Genomic DNA, 24,986 nt, shown 5'->3' with positions numbered 1-24,986 from the left:
AACTCTTAACTATATACAAATCCCAAATCTGCACGTGCCTAGAATACTGCTCACATGTTTGGGGTAGTGCACCTAAAACTTCCCTTAAAATCCTTGATGTTGTCCAGAGGTGAGCAGTTTGACTTGTTGATGATCCCTCTCTTACAAATTCACCTCCACCTCTTTCTCACAGATGCAGTGTTTCAGCACTTTGTCTATTCTACAATTACTTCGATGTCATTGTTCCAGTGAATTGGTAACTATCATTCCTTTACTTTCAGTTGCACCTGTTTATGAAGTATTTCCAAGCAACTACAACTTGCAAAAAAAAAAAAAATCTGTCTTGGCCTTCACCTGCCCCCACCCCACACACACACAATACTGGTGTGCTTATAGATCTCGCATGTATGGGATCAATATTAAAAAAATAATAAATAAAATAAAAAAATAATCAATCCATCGAGTAGTTGTAACATACGATATTGTTCTCCATAGATTTATATATCATTATCATGACATATGCCTTTGCTCTTTCTTTTTTTTTTCTCTGTTATAGATTTCGTATATAGTTATTTGTTTTTAAAAAAATAACTATATACGAACTAACTAACACTGGGTTTATGGGTTGTAAAGATTTAATAAATCGACTAGTTTCGCCACTTAAGCTAGTGGCTTCATCTGGGTTGGGATGAAGATACAAATATACAACAAGCGTTAAATATGAATCGTTACATCATTGAAAAACACCAAATCCAAATGTGTAGGAACTGTTATGCAAGAATACAAGTACAACAGAAACACATGGAGCATGGATGCAGGCACATGGTCAGTCATTGTTCAGCAGGTGCGTCCATTAGTTAGTAGAAAAATTAAAGTCTGATGTGTTTAAAGATCTAATGAGTGACTTCCAAATGTCACATAAAATCATCCCGTGGTTTTTTTTTTTACTACCTTGTGAGTGGATTACCAATGTAGCCTTTTTGATGTTGCAGGAGCTGAAGTTGTTTTCTACATATACAGCATGGAGCTATTATCCCATTCAGTGTCGTGAGTGTTGGAGAAATGGAATGCCAGGTCTGAGCTGTCTTCTCTGTTGTTATTTATGACTTCAGTATGCTCCTTGTGTCTTATTTCTAAACTTCTCGATATTTGCTATATGTAATTAAGGCCACAAGAATAGGAATAATGTAAACTCTAGGATGTTTTTTTTTATGATTAGCCCATACACAAGAGGTTGGTTGATCAACCTATAGTACGTTAGTATATGGGTAGTGTGTTGGGAAAAGAGGAACTTGTTTACATTTGATTTGAAAGACTATATTGTATTCCTTGGGAAACACAACAGGTGAACACTGTTCCAGAATACAGCAGTTGCAGGGATGAAGGAAGAGGAAAGGAAACTTGTTCTGTTTGAATCAAGGTGCACTGTGAAAGGATGTTGAGCAGCAGCAGCACTTGTTCTAAGTTTAGTACTAAGTGGGAGAATTATTGATGTTATTTCAGATGAGCATTTCCCATGAAAATATTTGTAGTATGTACATATTGCAGAAACCAAACATCTGTGCAAAAATGGGGGGTGGAGTGAGTTGGTAAGATATGGGTCATTAAGAAATCTAATTGCTCTTCTCTGTATTGTGTCAAGCATTTTGAGGGAGAGCTTTTAGAGGCTCTACCCCATATGTGGGAGCAGTATTCAATAGGTGGGTGGATTTATGATTTATATAATATTAACAGCTGTTCAGGGGTGAAATAACATATTGAGTGAAAGAGAAATCCTAGTTTTTTTTTTTTTTTTTTGAAGCTGAGGATGCAGTGGTGGTGATGTGTTTATGCCAGTAGAGGTTTGATGTCAGGGTAATTCCAAGAAGAAAAATCTGAAAATGTCTAGAAATTTGGGTATCCTCAAAAAGAATACTGGGGAAAAAATGGTTCTTTTTATGAGAAATAGGACAGAACTGAGTTTTATTAGCATTGAAATTGATGAGATTATCAATTGGAGGATGGTTCAGAGATCAGAATTGAGGGGGGGGGTTGATATTCTGTAGGTTGAGGTGAGTTGTGTAGAGTATGGTTTATCAAATGAAAGGGAGGAGTGCAATGTGCATTGGGTTGGAAGTCAACTGAAGTAGGTCATTGATATATAGTAGGAAGAGGATTGGTGAGAGGACAGAACCTTGTGGAACCCTGACATTACTTGAATGGTGAGAGGATAAGGAACCATTCACCATCACACACAGTGTGCATCCAGACAGAAAGCAGGCAATCCAACTAAAGTCCTGAAACAGACCAAATAATGGTAGTTTTCTTAGTAAGCCTTTGTGTCAGACCCAGTCAAAAGTTTTGGAGATATCAAGTGCAACCACTTGAGATTCACCAAACTTCTCCGTTGCATTTGTCCAGAGATAGATGACATATGTGAGCAGAATCACCTGTTGATTGGCAGTGATGGGATCCATAATGGCGGTTGTTTATTAGGCGGGTGCCTTCAAGGTAGTGTAGGAGTTTGGAATTGGTGATTTTTTCCATTACTTTAGATAGGACTGAGGTAAGTGAGATAGGGTGGCAGTGACTTATCGCCCTTCTTGGGAATGGGTTGAATATAGACCAGTTTCTGGGTTGTAGGATATATATCAGTAGAGTAAAAGGGTATGGCATTTGAACAAGTCGTGTAAGGTAGTATATAAATGACATAGGATAGGAGTCGTTCTGGTGCACAAACTTTCAGGACATTTGGAGAAATGCCATCAGGGCCAGGAGACTTTTGTGTCTAATTTGAACAGTATTTTTCTGATCTCTTCCTGACAAAAGAATATAGGGGCATTGTATGTTGGGCATCTGGGATGGGTGGGGGACATTTATCAGTGTATGTTATGCATGCATTGAAAGCAAAGTGTGAAGCCAGAAGATTGGCTTTTTCTGTGGGTGATGATGCAATAGAGCCATCTGGGTATGATAGGGGCAGGAACAGTGTTGGGCAGAAGTTATGGCCAATTACTTTGGCGAAAGACCAAAAGGCTCGGCTGCCATTTGGACATACTGCTAGTTTCCTGCTTTGTGCTCTTTCGAACTCTGTTTTGGAAACATTGATTGTTGTTGTTGTTGTTGTTGTTGTTGTTTTTTTTGCATCTATTTTGGGCTTCAGTATAAGCTCTAAATGAGGATGGGGTTCTTGATTTGAGTCAGTTGTGGTATGTTTAGTTTTTCATTTGTATAGCCTTGGCACATCTTTTTGAGAACCAGGGATTAGATAGGGAATGGCAGTTCAGATTAGTGTGGGGAATGTATGTTTCCATACCAGTGAGTAATACTTTGGTGATAAGTTTGGTGCATATGTTTGGGTTGGATGGCCAGAAGCAATAGTCCAACCATGGGAATGTAGCATAGAAGTTCCAGAGACTGTCCCATTTTGCACTATTATAATGGCAAACTACTCTTGTATGAGAGTGGCTGTGTAATTGTTGCATGGGGGGAGGAGTTGAGCACTAGATTGTGGTCAGAATTACCTAGGAGGCACACCACTTTCACTTTGTATTTGGAAGGGTCATTGGTGAGGAAGAAATCTAGGGTGTTTGGAGAATAGTTTGGGTTATCTGATATTCTGGTTGGCATCTGAACAAGTTGTGTAAAGTTGTTATGCTAGAGATCTGCAAGATCTGTACAGCTGGAGGAGGAAAGCCAGTTTGTGTTGTGGACATTAAAATCTCCTAGGAGGATAATTTTGCTGTTGGGAACGTGGGACTGAAGAAAATCAATTTTGAAGGAGAGGAAATTAAAGAGTTCAGAGTGGTTGGTTGCATTGGGAGAGTGATAGAGACAGCAAATGAATGTGACTGAGTGGGGAAGAGATATTTTCAACCATTGGAGTGAAAGTTGGTTGATTCTAGGTTAGATGCACTCTAGCAAGGCATGTCAGAGCAGATGTATGTGCAGACACCACCCTTGGGTTGAAAGGAGTTAAATAATGTTTAGTTTGGAAGGTTGAGATAAATAGTGCTGAGGGGAGGTGAGATTTGAATTGCTGCCAGAACGAGGTGGGGTTTGGTAGACTGCAGGTAATAGTGGACACTATTAAGGTTGGAGTTTAGGTCACAGATGTTGAAGTGGATATGCAAAGTTCTTGTACATTTCCTATGCATTGCCAGCATACTGGTTTCCATGGTGGCTGCTAGTGGCGTAACTTGATTTTTGCACCAATTTAACTTGCTTTTAGTCGATGATCCAACTGGTGTCTCCATTTTGATGTTTTTCTTCAAGTTCTCTTCGAAGATGGCGTCCTTCTTCCCTCTGTGCAAATGTTAGGTCTGGTCGAGTACATATGCGCAATTTGGGGAGGGTGTCTTTGAACTTGTTGTTGATCACTGTTATTAATTTAGATGTGCTTGTTGGAGTGTCAAAAGTCACTTTTAGGAGGTATGGAAAGTTTGTTCCATCCTTTCTTTTATTTATGGGTCCGAAACGATAGCACCTGACGATATTTTTAGAATCGATGTTGCATTCTTCTGCTAATTTTTTTTTTTTTAATGATTTTCCATTTTCCTCCGGAAAGTTCAAAATAACAGTGTTGAATTTTTTTTCTTTTTGGCCTCCATAGAATCGTATACCATTGATGCGATTAGGTCATGGAGTTCACTCGAAGCAAAGGTGAATTTGCGTTGTTGCACTGGTCGCCAATTTGTTTGAGCTTGGCTTCCACTGCTCATATTTCAGAAGAAAAACTTTTGTTCATAGCATTGATGTGCTGTTTGATGTTTTTGACTCATTTGCCTATGTTCAGGAGTTGTTTTACAGAAGGGAGGCACAGCGAACAGAAAAAGGGCTGGTTTGAAGTTGATAAATAGCTTGCGCGCCGATTTGTCTATTTTGGTGCAGGAAGTGTGCATCCACTGGCTATGGATCTCGCAGAATATACTTTTTTTTTGTATTTGTGACACCAGTTTTACAGTTGCAGCATATTGTGAATTTGTCAGCGGCAGTCGATGGCACCGTGCTGGCAAGACACGGGGTGCTCGTTTGTCGTTGCCATCTTTACTCCGTACAGTAGGCATAGCGGGCGCTTATATGTGGCTGATTTAGAACTAGAAAGTTGGCTGATTTAATGCACTATAAGTACTTAAAGGTTGTGCAGAAGGTTGTGGTCCTTGAGCAAGCATAACAGATTTTGTATTGCCATAATGGGTTTGAAGGCCATTCTGATGTCATGAGATTTCAGGTGATTTTCAATTTTTAGCAAAAGTTCACCAATAAAAGGGATGGAAATTGAGGCTCTGTAATGAATGCAGTGGATTTGTTGTGGAGAGGGATTAGAGAATAGTATTCTTTGTGCTATTTTTTTTAGGATATTCATTGCTGATCAATAGTTGGAGAATAGAATGTAATTCTTCTGTTAGTGTTCCTTCATCTCTTTTAATAGAGATCCCCATCTTTATCAGCATATGTACAATACCTAATTTTTGTGAAATATGGTGCTATGAGGAGAAATATAGATAACCTGTATGAGTTGGTTTACGGTACACACCAAGAGAAATGCCCATCTGCTTTTTTCATAATTAGAATGCATAGAAAAGTAATTTTCCTTCATTTTCAAGTTTTAAAGTGAATTTGATTTTATGGTGGAAGGAGTTAATAGATGCCAGAAAATCATGTAACTTAGCCACACCATGTTTCCATGTTATGAATATGTCATCTACATATCTCCACAAAATTGACGGTTTAGGATTTGTAGATAACAAGACATCTTTTTCGAACTTTTCCATGATAAGTCTACACAAAGAGGAGATGAGGGCTTCCAAGGGATGATTTTGTGTGGCATTTGGAAGTCACTCATTAGATCTTTAAACACATCAGACTTTAATTTTTCTGCTAACTATTGGATGCATCTGCTGAACAATGACTGACCATGTGTCACCATCCATGCACCATGTGTTTGTGTTGTACTTGTATTCTTGCATAACAGTTCCTATATATTCGGTGCTTTTTAGTGATGTAATGATTCATATTTAACGTTCTTGTATATTTGTATGTTCATTCCAATCCAGGTGAAGCCACTAGCTTAAGTGGCAAAACTAGTAGGTTTATTAAATCATTATGACCCATAAACCCAGTGTTACTTATTTTTTATTGCATTGGTTTTTTTTGGTCGAAAAAAAAACAACGTACTTATCATGAACAAGACTGGATGGGGAAGTCAAACAAAAGGTACATAAACTAGAACAGCTAAAATGCAAGAAAGCCAAACTTCTGAATCAACTTACATTTCTAAAAAAAATCTATGAACAATAATAAAATTCGGTAGTTTTTACTTTTTCAAAGAACGTTTCCATTCCAGAAGAGCCAAACAAATCTATCAAAAAGTGTCATTACGTGAGATCTATCAAAAAGTGCTATGTTATGTGAGAGAATACAATCCACATGGTATGCACTTAACTAAGTTGATTATTTGAGTCTTGATTTACACTACTCTAACTGCATAGATTCTCACCAATGGTCTTGTATAGATCCTCTACTTATAACAAAACCTGAAAAGAAGATTTTAAAATCGAGAGCTACCCTACCTGATGATGAGGTACTTTTTAAATTTTCAGATCACAACTTGGCATCAGCAGAAGCTAGTATCTTAAAGGAAGGGCTCAAATTTGTGTCGGACCAGAGCAGATTCCTAAAATAGATATTATGTGCAACGTAGAAAAGGCCCTTTACTTTCTACTTGAACCTGTTGTAAATGACATCAGATTAAAGAATGTGATTCTCTTCTCATCCTCCTAAAAAGAATATCAGCTCCTTAGAAAAAACAGCACTCTCAAATCTAAAGAAGAATAAAGATATTATAGTACTTAAGGCTGATAAAGGCAATTCAACTATGATCTTGAATACAACTGTTTATGTGTCCAAAATTTCAATTTTACTTTCTGACACCTCTACTTACTCTCCATTAATGGCCTATGGATCTCAAGAAAAAATTGAAATCCATGCATCCCTTAACTCCATGTTTATATGGAATGCCCAAAGTACGCAAGACTAATATTCCTCTTTAACCAATCGTAGGTAATAATAGCTCGCTTACTTATTTGTTGTCAAAACATCTTGCTAATCTTCTAAAGAAGCATATTAGACACATGGATGCCTACATCAAAAATATGCAACACTTTGTCGTAAAACTAGAGGAAATTTCTATCTCACCAACAGACATTCCAGCCAGTCTGGGTATTGTATCTTTATTCACAAACATTCCTGTGGAAGAAGTTGCAGTACTTATAGATAATCTGTTCCCTCAGGACATCTCTCAACTCTGTAAACACTGTCTCAACTTAATTTTTTCTGAGGGAATGGGAAAATCTACAAACAATTTTGGGCCTTGCAGTGGGAAGCCCTCTATCTCTTCCTTGTGTGGACTTATTCATGGAAAAGTTCGAAAAAGATGTCTTGTTATCTACAAATCCTAAACCGTCAATTTTGTGGAGATATGTAGACAACTTATTCATAATATGGAAACACTATGTGGCTGAGTTACATGATTTCCTGGCATCTATTAACTCCTTCCACCATAAAATCAAATTCACTTTACAACTTGAAAATGAAGGAAAATTACCTTTTGTAGATGTTCTAATTATGAAAAAAAATCAAACTGAGACATTTCTCTTGGTGTGTACCATAAGCTAACTCATACAGATCGTTATCTACATTCCTCTTTGTTGCACCATATTTCACAAAAATTAGGTATTGTACATATGCTGAAAAAGAGGGTGATCACTATTATAAGAGATGAAGGAACATTAACAGAAGATACTATTCTCTAATTATTGATCAGCAGTGGATATCCTAAAAAAATAACATAAAGAATACTATTCTCTAATCCCTCTTCACAACAGATCCATGACATTCATTACAGAGCCTCAATTTCCATCCCTTTTATTGGTGAACTTTCACTGAAAATTGCAAATCTCCTGAAATCTCATGACAGACATATGACAGTACGAAATCTGTTACACTCACCCAAGGACCACAACCCTTTCAAACAAACATCCTGGAGTTTACAATATTCTATGTTCTTCTGGCCTTAATTACATACAGCAAATATCGAGGAGTTTAGAAATAAGACAAAAGGAGCATACTGAAGACATAAATAACAACAGAGAAGACAGCTCAGACCTGGCATTCCATTTTCCCACATTCACAGCATTGAATGGGATAAGAGCTTCATGCCGTACCTAGAAAACAAGTTCAGCTCCTGCAACATCAGAGACTACAATGGTAATCCACTCACAAGGCATTCTAAACAGAAATCAAGGGATGATTTTGTGTGACATTTGAAAGTCACTCATTAGATCTTTAAACACATCAGACTGTAATTTTTTCTGCTAACTATTGGACACCTGCTGAACAATGACTGACCATGTGCAGCATCCATGCTCCATGTGTTTCTGTTGTACTTGCATTCTTGCATAACGGTTCCTACACATTCAGTGGTTTTTAGTGATGTAATGATTCATTTAACGCTTGTTGTATATTTGTATGTTCATTCCAACCCAGATGAAGCCATTAGCTTCATAAGTGGAGAAACTAGTAGATTTATTAAATCATTACGACCCATAAGCCCAGTGTTAGTTATTTTTTATTACATTAGTTTTTTTGGTCAAAAACAAAACAAAACAACGTACTTATCATAGTTATTTGTTTCTTTGGTACCTTTTTGCTTTTTCTTTGTTTCTCTGTACATTAGCTTGGTTTAGTTGTTCATCAAGTTCCTCATTTTTGCATGCAATGCTCCTTATGTCCGAAGTTGCAATTTTTATTATATGATCCTTCTTCCAGTTTCGTTTACCTTTTCCTGAATCATATTCATTTCCCTTACATATGTATAAAATATAAAAAATGATTTTTTTCCTCTTTTAATATAATTTATGTTCTACTTTCAGGTTTTTGTTGCCAATCCTAATAAGCCGAAACCTATTCTTGATATCTTGCTAAGGAACAAAGAGAAGCTTGTAGATTTTCTCACCAAATTTCATACAGACCGATCAGATGATGAACAGTTCAATGACGAAAAGGCATATTTAATCAAGCAGATCAAAGAACTGAAACCATATGAGGAACATTAGCATTATGTTGTACCATATATACATCTAAGTATATGTGATATATATATATATTATAGATATTACGCAGCATAATGTACTGCATGTTTCATTCCAACATTTCCCATTGGCTCTGTTCCATCAGCTGTGCAGCCACTGGATGCTGCAGTTTCAAAATGGACCACTTTTATGGAATGGGTCACCATCATTGCTGCCATGAGAATTATCTGTGGTTGAAATAATGGTTAGGGTGGTGCCTAACTAGCTATTCCTTTAAGTGCATGTTCGTGTATGTTGTAGGGCATTTTCCATCATTTTAATTTGTTGGATTTTATCTGCTCTAATGTAAGGCCAGTGCAACTATGTGGCCAACTGCAGTCATTGTCTGGTATGGGGTATATGTTTAGTATACCACCCTGTTTCTAGATGATGTCCCTGTCATGTAAAATACAAAAAATTTATCTGCCATCAGACTGACTGACATGTACAGTGTGGTGCTGAAACAGTATAGGGGAAAGAAGTCATCCGTGTATCTGAACTTGGGAGAACAGAAGAAGAGGCCATATTAGCTAAAATAGAATAACAGCTTTATTGCTTCTGTTGTTAAAGTGATGTGTTTAAAGTTGTTGCAGCCAGAAGGGAGAAGAAAAGTTTAGCATCATTAACAAGCTAAGATCTTGAAGATAAATCTCCATCTGGATGAAAGAAGGAAAATGTTTGCCACATATGCATTAAAATAAATCTTGTACTGTTGCAATTATTTACATACTCATATAACAAGAAAAATTCAGTATATTTTTACTATAAATAGCAAGAACGAACTGTGAATATCTTATTTTAAAGTTAAGGATATTTTGGTTTATATTCATGAAATGTCTTATATGCATACAAACCTTGGAATTGTGTTACTGTATATGTAGAGGGGAAAAAAAAGTGAAAGTAAATGCAACTAATGTATGCTTAAAAAACTAAAAAAATAATTTTTTTTTATTTGTACTACAATTGAAAAGTGACTACTGTTAATGAGACCCTCCCCCTCGCACATCTTTTTTTTTCCCTATTGACTCTCAGTCGAATTCTGAACTTGGCTTTAACATAATTCTTCTGTTGAAACTTTAGATAGATTAAAGATTTGCCTGGTAAACTCACAGGAACCATCCCATCAGCATGAACACACACACATGCTGACAAAGAATTATCCAATACATATACAATAAAACAAATGCAAAGTAATGATGCTAGAAATTAAAACAAACAACAAAAAAAATAATAAATAAAAATTTCTGACTTTCACAGCATGTTTTATTTGGTATGGAACCATTATTATGTGTGTGATATAAATATCTTATTTCTTTCTCCAAGAATCTCAGTCTTAGTTTTAATTAAATACATCATGCCTGCAGTGCCATGTCATACTTGTGGAAATAATTCATGTGTTTTTTCTTTAATTTCTATAATTAATTCCTATTCACTCAATAGATCAACTTGTTAAAAGAAGAATGCTAATTACAGCATCTATCAGTGATTTCTACTTTTCTTCTTTCTCCATGATTTTAGCAATTTGATAATTTCTACTAAATTGATTGAACCTGTTGATATTCTTCAAAGAATATTACAAATAAGTGCATAATATATATTTCATTTTATGAAATTTGAAAATGGCCTTATTTGCAGCAGTTTATTTTCAATTATAATACAGAATGGCATAAAATTTTAATGTTCAAAAATGGATGCTAACCTCTTCAGTGAGGGTTCTGAAATCATTACATCTACTGTGATATAAATGGCAGCTTATGAAGACACTATAGTTTAAGTGCTGTAATGATGTGAGACCTGTATAAATGAATAAGCAGTTATTTTTCAGATTTTGCCTGGTGTTTTTTTGTCTTATTAGATTCTTTAATTTAACTTGTTTGCAAACACTACCAATAATTTTCGAGTTTGGCATCTCGACCTTTTTTTTTAGATTTAAAAAATAAATGCTGCAGTGGGATTTAAAAAATTATTTCAATACTCTGAAATTAGTTTTAGTGCTTGTTATATGAATCTAGAAGAGTAAGTTCTTTATTAATTTCATCTCTTGGACAAGTCATCACTATTTCTGAAGAAAGAAAAATCTATTATCTACATTTCCTGTGTTTAGACTAAAATGCATGAAAAAAAATTATAAATATTCTTTGTTATTTAGCATTTTTAAGTGAAAAAGTCCTTAAAAACTTTTATGATAATTCATCTGTAAATACTGAAATATTTTTCAGGCATTACAAGTAAAAGATGCAAGTAGACATATAAAATGATATTAAGATGTGTAATAATAAACTATATTGAACAACTTAATTCCTTTCTTACCTCTTATAATTCTAAATCGCTCAAAATAACAAAACTGAACTAAGCACAGTAGTAATGTAGACATAGTTGGTATCCTTTATAGATTAACATGATGCTGAATTAAGAACTTGGCACTTTGTATTTTTGACATAGATGTTGTATCTTCTTACAAAGTGCTATATTTTCAGAAGCCAAAAATTATGTGGTTTCTAATGTACCAAAAGACAGTTAAATTCCTACAGTAACAGAAAATTATCTTGGTATGTTTGAAACATTTTTTGCCAAATGTCCTTTTCCTCTTTTTGCTATACTATAAATGCAAACATATGTTAAAAAAGAAAAAATTACAACATATTAATGTAATTAGTAGTAGAAACTGACAAATGTAGTTCATGTTCTGCTTTAAAATCAGAAATTTAAGAAACTTTGTTGCTTATTTATATGCACATGATGGTTATCTGTGGTTAACAAGATTTGCAATCAGTATTTGAATGAATTGAGAGTAACTTACTGTAGTTCCAGCCTCATTTTAAGTGCCTGCACATAGTCAAGTTCCAGAAAAGAAAGCAAGGGGAAGGGAATTAAAATGTAAAAATAAATAAAAAGTCTTTTAAAGACAAACATTTATGTATTTTTGTGTATAAATTTGAAGCAGAGCATGATAGAACCATATGTTGTTAATAAATTTGTTATATACAAAAATTATCATTTTTCACCATTTCCCTAAAAGTAAATTTTAAAAAAAAATTATGGGTTGGCAAACATTGCTTTTGTAATATGGTAGAATCTCATTAACCCATACTCCAATGTTCCAATAAAAAAATGTATGAATAACCCAAACACAGTGCTTGTCTTGATATAAGTATCCTGTAAATATCACTTTGTACAAAATTCATGTAAATTAATTTGTGCAAAGATGTTTTTTTTTTTTTATAAAACTGAATTATTTTAAAAATTCTGTAGAGATAAATGTAATAACTAAAATTCCCCTTTAAAATGCCATAAAGCATCAAATCATCTGAGTAAAAGATCAAATAATTAAATGAAGCATTAAAATACATTTGCAGCTCATTGAACATGTTGGTTGTTGCTGTATGGATAAGGGATGAATTAAGATGCTAAATACAAATCATTACTTGCAAGAATAATAAAATTTATATGTAAGGATAAGGGGAAAAAAAAAACAACAAAAGTAGACATGTGCATAACAATGGGATGGATATTAATTCTAAAAAAGTTACATCATGGTTTTCCTGATAGCCATACAATCACTCTTGTTCTAGTTGATCAAACTGACCAACTTCAATATGGAAGTTTAATTCTTTTTCACCGGATGCTTGTGGTTAATGTAAAATGTAAAACCTGACTTATCACAACGAAGAAAACAGGTGTAATCTCTCTTTCTCTATTCTGATCAAAAGAGAAAAGATTGTAATTACACGAAGTTCATGCATTATTATTATTATTACCATTTAGGCCTCCGAGGAGTCAAAAGACTCTCGCAGGAGGTCCCTCCCAGGAAACACAAAGTCTATCATACCACTCCTTAAACTCATTGACCGTTCTCGCTCTCACCACTCTATCAGGCAATGCATTCCATGGTTCAACCACTCATCACCCTCTTGCTCACAGTTTCCTTTTGTAACTTCCAGGGATCCTTACAGTTACTAACGAAATCAGTCATGCAATTACCATATCCACTGTCTGTTTATCTGTCTTCTGGGATAAGATGCCACTGGTCTTGTTTAGAAAGTAGATAGATATGAATAGTTTGCTACAGTTAATTTCTTTTAGTGGGACACTAGTTGGACTTTCTGGTAGTTTGTTATAATGGCAGTAGCAGTAGTGAGATTTCACTGTAAAATGTCAGTTTTTGCACAGGCTTAAAAGTGGTAAAGAAGTTCCTCCTTAAGTAGGAAATGCAAATCCTGTTGAAGATGCCACTTACTTGTCATAGATGAGCAGGAGCACTCGCTAATGAACTGTAGAAACATATTGTAGTCATAACTATCTCCTATATTATAGTTATTTTTTATTATATTGTCTGGTTTTTATTGAAGGAGATTGTTGGAAGAACGAACCAACTGCAATCACACTGCTAACCAATATTTGATGATACATGTGTGAAAGTTGGATTACATTATATAAAGAAACTGTTATGACAAGAATGTATTCATTGCTGGCATGACTGGCTAAGTGGTTAGCAAACCTAATCTCAAATAGGCTCTAGGTTCAAATCCCACTGTAGACTTGGATGTCTGTCATTATCTTGGAAATGAATTTCACTGTCCAGTGTGAGATCCCTTCAACACTTTTGAAGCAGCTTGAAAAGTTCCATGCTTGGTCTCTAGAGCAAAATTTTTTGGATTATTAAAAAAAAAAACAAAAAAAATGTTATAAAAAATGAAATAATTAGAAAGTCTTAGCTCGTCCATGCTACGAATGTACTCTAGATTAGAAAAAATAAAAGAAGCAAAACTATAATCCAATTTTTCACATACAATTTTGCACTTTACTCTGGACAGTTTTCATTTGACTAAAGTGTCATAAAATACAAGAAAATTGCTGGCATCTTTTCAATAATGCATTTCATAAAAGAATGTGAGCTATTGATCTGTCTGAGAAGATTATTAGCTTTGCTTTTCAATATGGCCAAATAGGAAGCACACTTATTGTGATAAAACATAGCCTGGGATGTGGATTAATAGTTGTGAACAGTAATCATTCCAGATACTTAGTATAATAATTGTCAACAGTTAAGATAGAGCAGTGTTTCTCAACGTGGGGCAATTTGAATATTTTGGGGGACAATTAGAAAATGTACATGTACATATTTATATTATACTTTTTCAGAATTTGGCTGACTATTATGCTGGCGGGGGGGGGGGGGGGGGGGATCAGAATCTTTGAGACGTTGAGGTGGGGCATGATCCAAAAAAGTTGAGAAACAGTGAGATAGAGGAATCGAGTGCAGTATCTGTTGTAAATTTTTCTTAATTTTGAGTTAGATAACTAGATTTAATTACAAAATCAAAGAGGTGAGTGACTGTCATGAGAAAGGTCTTGTTTTATTGACTCCTTAAGACTAAAGCAGGTGTCCTTAAATGGCATTCTGAATTCAGATTATTATTTCATTGGCTGCAGATGATTTTAAACTAACTCTACTTAAAAAAAAAAGCTTGATTATGTGTGTGAACAATCAATGAATTGCACCTTCTTATCACAATACAATTCAAGCTCTGCATGCCATGAACATGAGTATTACTGTGTAATAAGACGATGAGTTTAGGTAGTGGTGTGGTGGACTCTGTGTTTCTTAAGGGGGACCTCCCCTCGATGAATCTTGACAGACTTTATGTTCTTAGGAAGAACCTCCCACGATGAGTCTTTTGACTCCATGGAGGCCTGAATAATAATAATAATAAGTATGGAATTGGGTACAGTGATTTTATGGCAGTCTAGTCTTACCAATGAGAATATGTAAACTTAGCACATATAGCACTATAGGTGGGTTGAGCATTAGATAATTTGGAAATCCTATAGAGACCAATGTACATGAAGACTTCGATCTATTAGCAGGATGGGCTACTTGATAAAATTCTCTCACCATCTTTCATCAGCATTCACAACCATGCCATGCGACTTATAGGCCATTTGTTGAAGAGAGCAAACACTTCATTCAGCTAACCATGATGGCCAATAAACATCTTCAAAATTCCTTACAATTATCAAATATGCAACTTCATACTTTGGGGGGGGGGGGGGGGACTGTAAAAAATAAATGTCATTCAAAATCCATAGATTCAGTACAATGTAATTTAAATGTTATTGTAATTATTCAGTAAAAATTAATGCAAGAAAATATATGCTGAAATATATTACTGATTGGTGTTTCAATTAATTTCAGGTTACTATGGAATGTAGACTTCAATAAGTTTCTTGTTTCCTAATGTGGGTTGTAAGTAAAATGAAGGATCCTGACACTGGAGATATGAGGACAGTTTGTGAACAGTGAAATTTTGGTCAGAATAGAAATTTGTTGTCAGTCGAATGAATCCCATTCATTCGACTGACAACATATTTATCATGCAGAATCTGAAAATCCCAAATCTGTAATCTCATCCACTTTCTGCAGTACGGCACCATCGATATAATACACAGCCTTATATTTCTGCACTCCAAAATGCAACACCTTCCACATTGATATTAAAACTACAAGCCCACTCTTTTGCCCAAGTAAAAAAGTCTTATTCAAATCTTCCTGAAGGGAATTAACATCAGCAGTGCTACTTATAATTCTTTCCAACTTTGCATCATCAGCAAACAACTGAAGATCCCCAGTCACTCCACATGATATATAATTTATAAACAAGTTAAACATCAGGGGACCCAAGAACAGAACCCTGGGACACGCTACTGATTACCCTCCTTTTTGAGAGACTGCTCCATCATACACAACCTGCTGCTATTGTTCAGAGAGCCAATCTCCCACCCATCTAATCGATATGCTATGTATTCCAATCCCCTGCAGCTTGTCCCAACCAAACAAAAGGCAAATGTTGACATACTTGATAAGCATTATAAAGCCCATAAAAGATGAACTGAATAGTTTTATTTTAAGCTTACATGGTGATCCGAATGCATTTTTGAAAATTATGTTGACAACTACCGTGTTTGAATAAAAACTTTAGTTTCATATAACTAAAATCTGCATTCGACGTTTCGACCTTTATATCAAGGTCATCTTCTGGAGCATACAACTATACACAGAAAACAAGCTACACTACAATCAAACTGGTTTGTTAAAGACACTGACCAACCGATACAACAATTGTTGGCCCGACCTCTGGTGGCAGAAAAAAAATCCATCTCCATAATTTTCAAAAATGCATTCGGGTTACCGTGTAAGCTTAAAAGAAAGGATTCAGATCATCCATGGAAATGATACCCACAAATGCTGCAATCGCTATGGTAAGTTAAAGATTCGTATTTCCCTCTTGATCAATCGGCTGGCCTTTTTAAAGAGATGCAGAGACAGTAACCTTATTCCTATCTGCATCAGGCTAAAAAAGAAATTTACGTCCGCTAAGGCACTCAGGATTTACGACACCGCACAGAAAAGCAATGTTAGAGAACAGATTCAAACAGCCTGCCAGAACCTAGCTACAACACAAAATCTGGTTTCAAAATTACAACCCAAACTATCGAACTATATCAATCCGGACATTCTACAAGTACTTGAAACAATTACGGACAATTCGGCCAAATATACCCTGGAAAAGAATAAAGAAAAACTCGAGACAAAATTCCACAGTTTGAAACAACGGCAAAATATGGCGGCCAATCACAGGAATCCATCCAATCAGAAGACTTCCTCCCCGATAAACACCAACAATGAACAACAAACAAGGGAGACAAGGAGCGACCAACCACCGGCAAGCAAGAACCATGTGATCAACCTATCAAGCCACACCCTGAACAAAGGCGAACTTACGCTACTGAATAAAGGACTTACTACCAAATAGCACCTAAAAAGGTAAACAAATTGGATTTTATCTACCACATTAAAAGATGCATCAGGTCCCTACCTAACAATATAGCAGATAAAATACGACTAGAAATTAGTAATGTCCTGAACAGAAAACCATACAGAACAATCTCACAAAAACAGAATTAGCAGCAATTAGGTCATTAAAAGCCAAACAAAACATAATAATGAAAGCTGATAAAGGCAATGCCACTGTTATCCTTGACAGGTCAACATACGTACTTCAAATGAATCAACTAGTAGTCGATAACAAAACATATAAGCTGGTAAATTATAACCCAACAAAAAGGATAAAACAGAGAAACTACTCAAGTTCGCCACTTCTTGGCCACCAGACACGGTTAAAAAACTCAAACCCCACTACGCCCCCCCCAGAATATATTGCAGTCCCGAAATTACACAAACAAAGTGTACCCCTTCGACCAATCGTGGAAGGAATAGACAGTCCCAATTACCACTTAGCCAAGAAATTAGCGGCAACACTCAAGGAGTTGGTAGGTCATTCCCCTTCCTACATAAAAACACAATACTTTATATAAACAAAATTAAAAACATAACACTCGACAAAGACGACTTATTAGTCAGTTTCGACGTTTTAATGTCCCCATCAATGATACGATTCCACTACAGAACAAATTTCCGCCCGACATTACAGCCTTCTTTGCCCATGTACTACAGTCCGGTTACTTCGTGTGGCAAAACAAAATTTACCTACAAAAAGAAGGTACAGCCATGGGCTCACCACTATCCCCCCAATCGCTAACTTCTACATGGAAACCTTTGAGCAAAGGACTCTTGATTCCGCCACGCTAAGACCGACAGTCTGGCTTATACGTTGACGACGTGTTCGCGATCTGGCCGCACGGACGACAAACGCTAAACACATTCCTTAGCCACCTGAACAAACAACACGAACGCATACAATTTACCATCGAAATCGAAAACCAAAATTCGCTCCCGTTCCTAGACACACTAGTCACACGTCTTCAGGCAGTCTATCCGTCACCGTCTACCGAAAACCGACACACACTGGCCAATACATGCATGCTATTTCATACCACCACCCATCACAAAAATATGGAGTCATTAACACCCTTAAAAACAGAGCTACAACAACGTGCTCTAACCAGCAAGCCCTGAAACAAGAACTAAAAATCGTCAGCGACACATTCATAAATAATGGCTAACAAAAATACTATTAATAAAATACTCCATAAAACAACAACAAAAACGAATCTAGATTACAGTAAAACCATAGCCATCCCATACATTAAGGGGGTTATCAGAAAAAATCAACAGAATCCTACAACATTATAACCTCAATGCCACCTTTAAACCACCCATTAAACTCAAAATCATATTCAACTCCTCTAAGAATCCTCTCCTCCCATTAGCACATCCTGGAGTCTGTTGCATCCGCTGCACCTGTAACTTACCGTACATTGGTGAAACAGGACGGACAATCTCTATACGCAAGAAAGAACACATTAGACACATTAAATATAACCATTATGGTGAAGCAGGCCTCTCAGACCATGCACTCACCACCTTACACCAAATCTGGAAAAGCACCTGCTCTTTACACCACACAAAAACCTGGTATGAAAGGAAATTTAAGGAAGCCTGCGAAATCCTGATAAACCACCCAAATATCAACAACAAACGAAAGTAAGTAAACAAGTAAGCTGTATTGAAGTTTGATATCCTGCAGGATAGCTATATCCAGGATGTCAGCAGTGCCAAACGTACTGAGATGAGTTGTTTCGGTGGGGCCTGCCACAACAGCATTGCTTGATCCTAAGTAATTGGAAAGGATGCAACCATTCTTGTTGGTGATTGTGCAATTCCACACGGGGTACTTGGAGTTCAAATCCCTGGCTATAATGGTGGGCTCTCTGACGCATAAGATGTCATTTAGGTCAGAGTGTAGTAGAGATTTTTGGGGAGGATTGTAAGCTGAGTAGATTTTCAATCTGCCAGCAGAGCTGGTGACTACTTCCACGCCTGTGATCTCAAGGTTAGTGGTTGAAGGGTTGCTCACAGAGTGGTGCTTAATGTAATTTTTAATGAAGATGGCAGTGCCTCCACCTCTGTAGAGTAATCTATCATTTCTCTATAGGGGATAACTCTTTATTTTAGGATTGTCTGAGGGTCTTAAATGAGTTGCACTGATTAATATAACATCTGGTTGATACCTAGATGTGAAATCTCGGAGTTCCAGAATTTTGTTTTTGAGGTAATTTGCATTCCAAGCAACGATCTGAGGAGATGCTGGAGTGAGTTTGTTACTATTCATTTATGAGAGCTGTGAGGATGACCTGCGTTTCACGAAGAAATCTCTTAGTAGAGGTTGCAGTAGGGTTTGACAGGCCGAAATCTTGTAGCATGTTTGCTAGTGAGGCCATAATAACAGCTGTTAGATTTTTAAGTGCTATTGGTTGATTTTGTTCTGGTATTGGTCTATTTGTACGGGTCACATCGGCATAACTTCTTGTTTGCTTTTGGGTGTGTCTCTATTATTGGAAGTCTCCGAATGTGGCCGCTGAGTCTCCAGTTTTGATGCCTGGGCCTCTGGTGTTCTCATATTGTAGGAGGAGGAGGGCTGATTGACTGCCTCCATCCATCTGTTCTTTGGGTGCATCCTTTGTAGTTCGCAGAATGATTTCCACCGCAGTTGGCACATTTGGCCGAGGTGGTCCTCGGCTTTGTGCATGTATTGGTTGGATGGCTGTCCCCATATTTGAAACATCTATATCCCGCTCTACATAGATTCTAGGCATGGCCAAACTTCTGGTACCTGGCCCAGAAGATGATCTTTTCCAGAGTAGTTCTGGCGTGACCACAGACTGTTTTTAAGTTGTAGATTTTTTTGTAAATTTTATGAATCTCTACAAGGATTAATGGCATGGGAGTCTTGTGTGCTTTATACATTCTGCTGACCTTGACTGGAGGCAGATCCTGAGATTAAGGTCAGCAGCTATTTCTGCAGTGTCAATTGGTTGATGTCAATATCAATGGTTGATGTCAATGTCAAAGTGTCAATGTCTTCACAGACACCACGAATGACCACTTTTAAGTTTTTTTTCCTAGCTGAGCGCAAAGGTATGATATCGGATGCCTCTATCGCCCAGTTCTTTGGTCAACCTTCTATATAGTCTGTCACTGTTGCTGGCTGTATCTTTATGCCTTCATCCATGTTTTTGGCTTTAATGATGCCAATGTAGAAATTGGACATTGTCGATCTTAAAGCTGCCCATTTCTGCTTTTCTCTAAGGATGATCGGAGGCACCTTTTCTTTGGGAGAAATAGCGTCATCTGAAACCTGAGCATCCTGTTCCATTTCGTTGTCTTTGTGCGGTTCTTCTGTTGTTCTTCGCTTTTGCGTGTGCGCACTTCTACAAAGTCTGAAGGAGTAGAAGGCAGTAAATCTGACTGATCTTCTGCGACAACGTCTGTGACACTTTCCGGGGGAAACGTGTCGTAAAGTTTCACTTTTCCCGGCCAATTGTTGTTAAGTAGTTCACCTAGTCTTATAAATTTTCTATATACCTCCTCGAATATTGTCTCATTTAGCTGTTTTTCCATGACTATCAATGTGAAGTATCTAAAGTTGAAGGGAGGAAAAAAAACCCGCTACCATGCAGTTAAAGCCCTACCGGCATTTATGCAGGACTCCGAATTTTTTGGGTAATTCTTTGTTCTCAATTAGGAACATTCCAGAATTAGCCACGAGCAATGAATGAAACTACGTCATCGCAGGCCGTTTGATCTTATGATCTTTTTGGCGCCCGGCGCTAATCCGACTTATGTCTTTTTAAGCTCTTAGTAACATTTCTTTAGTGCAGGTGCACTTCTAACAGCATATACATCTTTACAGTTCTTTCATTATTGCAACTACTTAGTACATTCTATTTTATTATTCTAGACAAAATTCTAATTGTAAAATAATTAGCGAAAATCCGTTAAACAAAACTTATTTCTCGCGATATTTTACATTCACTAGCATGCGATAACAATTTTATTTCAATAGGTGATCCACCGAACGTTTGCCTGTATTCCATTCCAATTACTGTTACAGACACTGAAGATGTACTATTATTTTTAGTACGAAATATCTGTCTTTTTACTAATTAAAGATTTCGCTGTGGTTTTTACGTGTTACTTTATTATTTAACTACATTATCTTAAATTATTATGATTTTTAAAAAACGTACAGTACAATGAAGTTTTATTATGTAAAAGTTTAACTAATGACATCCTGAAATCTGATTTCAACAGAGAAGGAATAAATGACTTTTTTATGATTTATTTTTCGTACAGTTTAGGCCCCTTGGATAGCTATCTCTGATTGGCTACCAGTGGAGATTGAACTGCCCACTCAGTCTCCAAAATTAGATAGGGTAAACGGCTCCGCCTAATCCCTATACGGGAACAACATAGGCGTTAGCTGATTGACAGTTTAGGCCAATTTTGCTGCCTCCAAAAACTTGCTTTCCCTTGCAAATGCACACGTTACACTGTCGGTAGAGTCGGCCCTGAATGCATTTCACATCCACACTGCATCAAACAAAATTTCCTATATTAAACTCCTCTAATGAAGATAACTTATCCAAGCAAATTGCTTATCCTTTTGCACTGCTCTAATCATCCTACTAATCCACTGCACACACACTATTCTCAATCTCAATAGTAGAGTTTTAAAGGCAGTTGTGGGCACAAACAACTAGTATGGAGGAAAAAAAAAAGGAACTTGAGAAAGTTGTTCTGATAATATTCTGGAGGAAATGGTTAGCATGTTGTCCAGATATTACTTGACACCTTTTAGGACTTGTCAAGGAAGGACAGCCTACTCTACAACTCTCCATCTACCATTTTGTGATTTTTAAGCGAGAGTTTTTTTTTTGTCTAAATTGAATGTATTCCCAAGGCTGATTTGTCTGTATTCAGGATTAAAAAAACCATCCTACCACTGTCTAAGATCAGCTAATTCACTTTTAATAGACAAAAATCATATATAAAGATTCCTCTTGTCACACCAAGAATCGCACTTAGTCCTTTTCCAATGGAAGGTGCAACATACCGTCATTCTTCCGATAGCTGCTGCTTAAGTCGAGAAGGAGAACAGAGATAATGAATGGTAAGTGGCTGAGTTGTGTGAGACAAAGCATGTTCTGTTTGTGAACATATGGAGTGAATTTGAGAGGAAGATGGAATGGTCAAAGTTAACAGTGGACTGTATTTGGTTTGGTGTTCAATATTTAGAGCATCTTTTGTTTGTTAAGAGTAAACGAAATCGAGATAAAGTCAATGTTGCTAATGATTGGAGAAAGAGGAGTGGAAAGGAGAATGTGGATATATATGAGGGTGAGGAAGTGATTGTGAAAGACAGGGCAGAATGACGAAATTCATAAGGATTCAGATGAGAGTGATATGAATGAACACACAATGAGATGGATGAATAATGAAACTGTTATTTTGTTTTTATATGATGACGACATAATTTCCTTTTGGTATTCAATCATCTATTTCATCATCAAATTCATGATATGTGCTCCCCGGGGGTATCCAGGATAATTATGATAGTAAGACATGAAAAATTTACACCATTACTAACTTCAAATCAACAATTTTCCTCCAAATTAATATGTTATCAGTCAAGATTCCAATATTATCAGATCCTACATTTCTGTCTTTTAAGGTGTTTTTTATTGTATTAATCCATCTACATCTTGATCTTTGTCTGGATCTTTTCCCTGCCAACCTGGGAAAGAACACTTGTTTTGCTAATCTTTCCTCTCCCATTCTGTTTAGGTGACCATATCACCTGAGATTAGCTCTGCTAACACATTCTTCAATGCTAACAATGGCAATTTCTTTCCTAATATCCTTGTTTTTAATGTGATACTGCCATTGATGCCATCTGTTCACTCCACTAATGTTTCTCAGAATTCTTATATCAGAGGTCTCCAGTCTTTGGGCAAATGTTTTATTTCTAACTCAGCTCTCAGATCGAGAAGTTAAAATTGGTTTGAAAACCATCTAGTATACTGCTAATTTAGCGTTTTGACTAATTTTTTTTCTTATTCCATCTAAATTTATTTAGCTAACTTCCAGTCATACCAGCTTTACTAATTCTGTTGTCTATTTCCATATTTTATTTACCATCTTTACTAAAATTTGTGCTTAAATAGTTGAAATGTTTTACTTGTTCTACTGGTTTCAGCATTCAGGATACAGTTGATGTTTGCAATGTTTTTGGCTATTTTCATTGTCCTTGTCTTTTAATTCTCAATTACTAACCAAAAGTCCTTTTGGTTAGTAATGGACATTATTAACTAAAGGACTCCAAAATTAATGAGAAATCTGAAGAGCAGGATTATACACAGGAGCCAGTACCACTGGAGAGTGAAGTGAGGTAGGCACTGCAACAGCTATCCAGTAGGAAAGCACCAGGAGGAGATGGAATGCCTATTGAGCTGCTCAAAGCCCTGGGAGAAGAGAGAGTTAAAATTTTTACAGCTCTATGTCAGCGAATTTGGATCACAACTACATGGCCTAGGGAATTGAAAAAATCAGTTTATATACCTTTATTGAAGAAAGGCAATGCAAGAGAGTGCGAAAATTACAGAACTATAGCATTGATTTCTCATGCAAGTAAAGTCTTACTTAAGATCATTCAGAAAAGACTAGAACCATTCATGAAGAGAGAAATGCCAGATGAATAGGCAGGGTTTCAAAAAGACAGAGGAACAAGAGATCAAATCGCCAATGTGAGATGGATAATAGAAAGAGCACAGGAATATCAAAAGAATGTCTACCTTTGTTTCCTTGACTATAGCAAGGCTTTTGACTCTGTAGATCATGTGAAACTGTGGAATGTGTTAAAAACAATGGGAGTCCCAGAACATATCAGACGAGTTGATAATAACTAAGATGACATCTCTCCCACCAGTTGGAGAAAGTGACCATATGGTTTTGACTTGGAAAATGAATAGACATGCAGGAGTATCAAAGAGATGGGAACTTATGTGGAATTATAAAGCAGGTGATTATAATAGTCTTAGACGTCAACTTTGGGAAGTTTCATGGAGGGAGAAATTGGAAGGCCGGGATATTATTAGTGCGTGTTAAATTGTGAAAGAATATTTGTTAGCAGCAATGGTAAGTTGTGTACCACGGATGAAAAAGAGGGCACAATTTGGAGTAAAGTGGATGACAAACAATATTAAACAAACAATATTAAATATTTGACAAAATATAAATATTTTGTCAAATATTTATATTTTTAAATAAAATTTAGTGAAATAAATATGACATTTTGCTTTCTTTCTTTGCAAAATACCTTTATATGGATTGTCACATTTCAATTCAGGAACGATTGTTTGTTTTTTTTATGAACAACAAATGATTATAAATTGCATTACTCGGTTTCCGATATTGTATCTTTTTTAGTATCAAAAATTTATACCTAATGGTATTTTATCAGAGACTATTCTCCTCCTTCTTTTGCTGAAAATTGCAAAAGGTTTTTTTTTTTTTTTTAGGATGCACATTCCTGTAATATCCAGTGCTTAACCACTGTAGATATGTTGAAAATATAATAGGAAAGATATCCTGTATGGAATGGTTAAAAATGTATGCTCATTTTTAGGATTTTTTACTGCAACCCCCCTCCCTCTCCTGTCCTGGAACTGAGTTGCATAACTACTTTAAATTTCTATAGCTTTGAAAGCTTTCAGACGGTGTTCAAAATCTCTTATTCCAGTTTACCGTTTTGACAAAAGAAATAGAGCAATAATATTGTTGTCTATCCAAGCTTTTAATTCTGTACTCTTTCTTTGAATCTGAAATCAGCAGTCTGCTGAAATTATTCTAAGATTTAGAAATACTATGCTGTATTTTCAACGTAAAACCCACACAAAGAAATTTCAATTGTGTTATTTCTGTTTCTTTTTTTAAAAAAAATCTAAATATTACTAGTTATATTTCTGTTGATTGCTATTTCTGAAATATGTTTTAGAAATGCTGGACAATAATCCTCTTACCTAGAGGAAAAGCTA

At 36.1% G+C, this 24,986-nt stretch overlaps 1 protein-coding gene across 2 annotated transcripts in view; it reads left to right on the top strand.

Moving 5' to 3' along the window:
• Nucleotides 1-12,218, top strand: part of Mo25 (calcium binding protein Mo25) — a 322,108-nt gene extending 309,890 nt beyond the window's left edge. For both annotated transcript variants that reach the window (XM_090413554.1, XM_090413553.1), the window contains exon 8: nucleotides 8,892-12,218. In XM_090413554.1, coding sequence (XP_090269680.1) covers nucleotides 8,892-9,074 — 183 coding nt within the window. In that variant the 3' untranslated portion in view covers nucleotides 9,075-12,218. The remainder of the gene's footprint in view (nucleotides 1-8,891) is intronic.
• Nucleotides 12,219-24,986: the final 12,768 nt, after the last annotated feature.

The sequence above is a fragment of the Typopeltis vanoorti genome, chromosome 24 (assembly GCF_054136105.1).
Source record: "Typopeltis vanoorti isolate ZY-2024b chromosome 24, IOZ_Tvanoo_1.0, whole genome shotgun sequence".
Taxonomy (NCBI): Eukaryota; Metazoa; Arthropoda; class Arachnida; order Uropygi; family Thelyphonidae; genus Typopeltis; species Typopeltis vanoorti.
The sequence above is the reverse complement of the archived record's forward strand: the minus strand, read 5'-3'. Positions and strand labels throughout refer to the sequence as shown.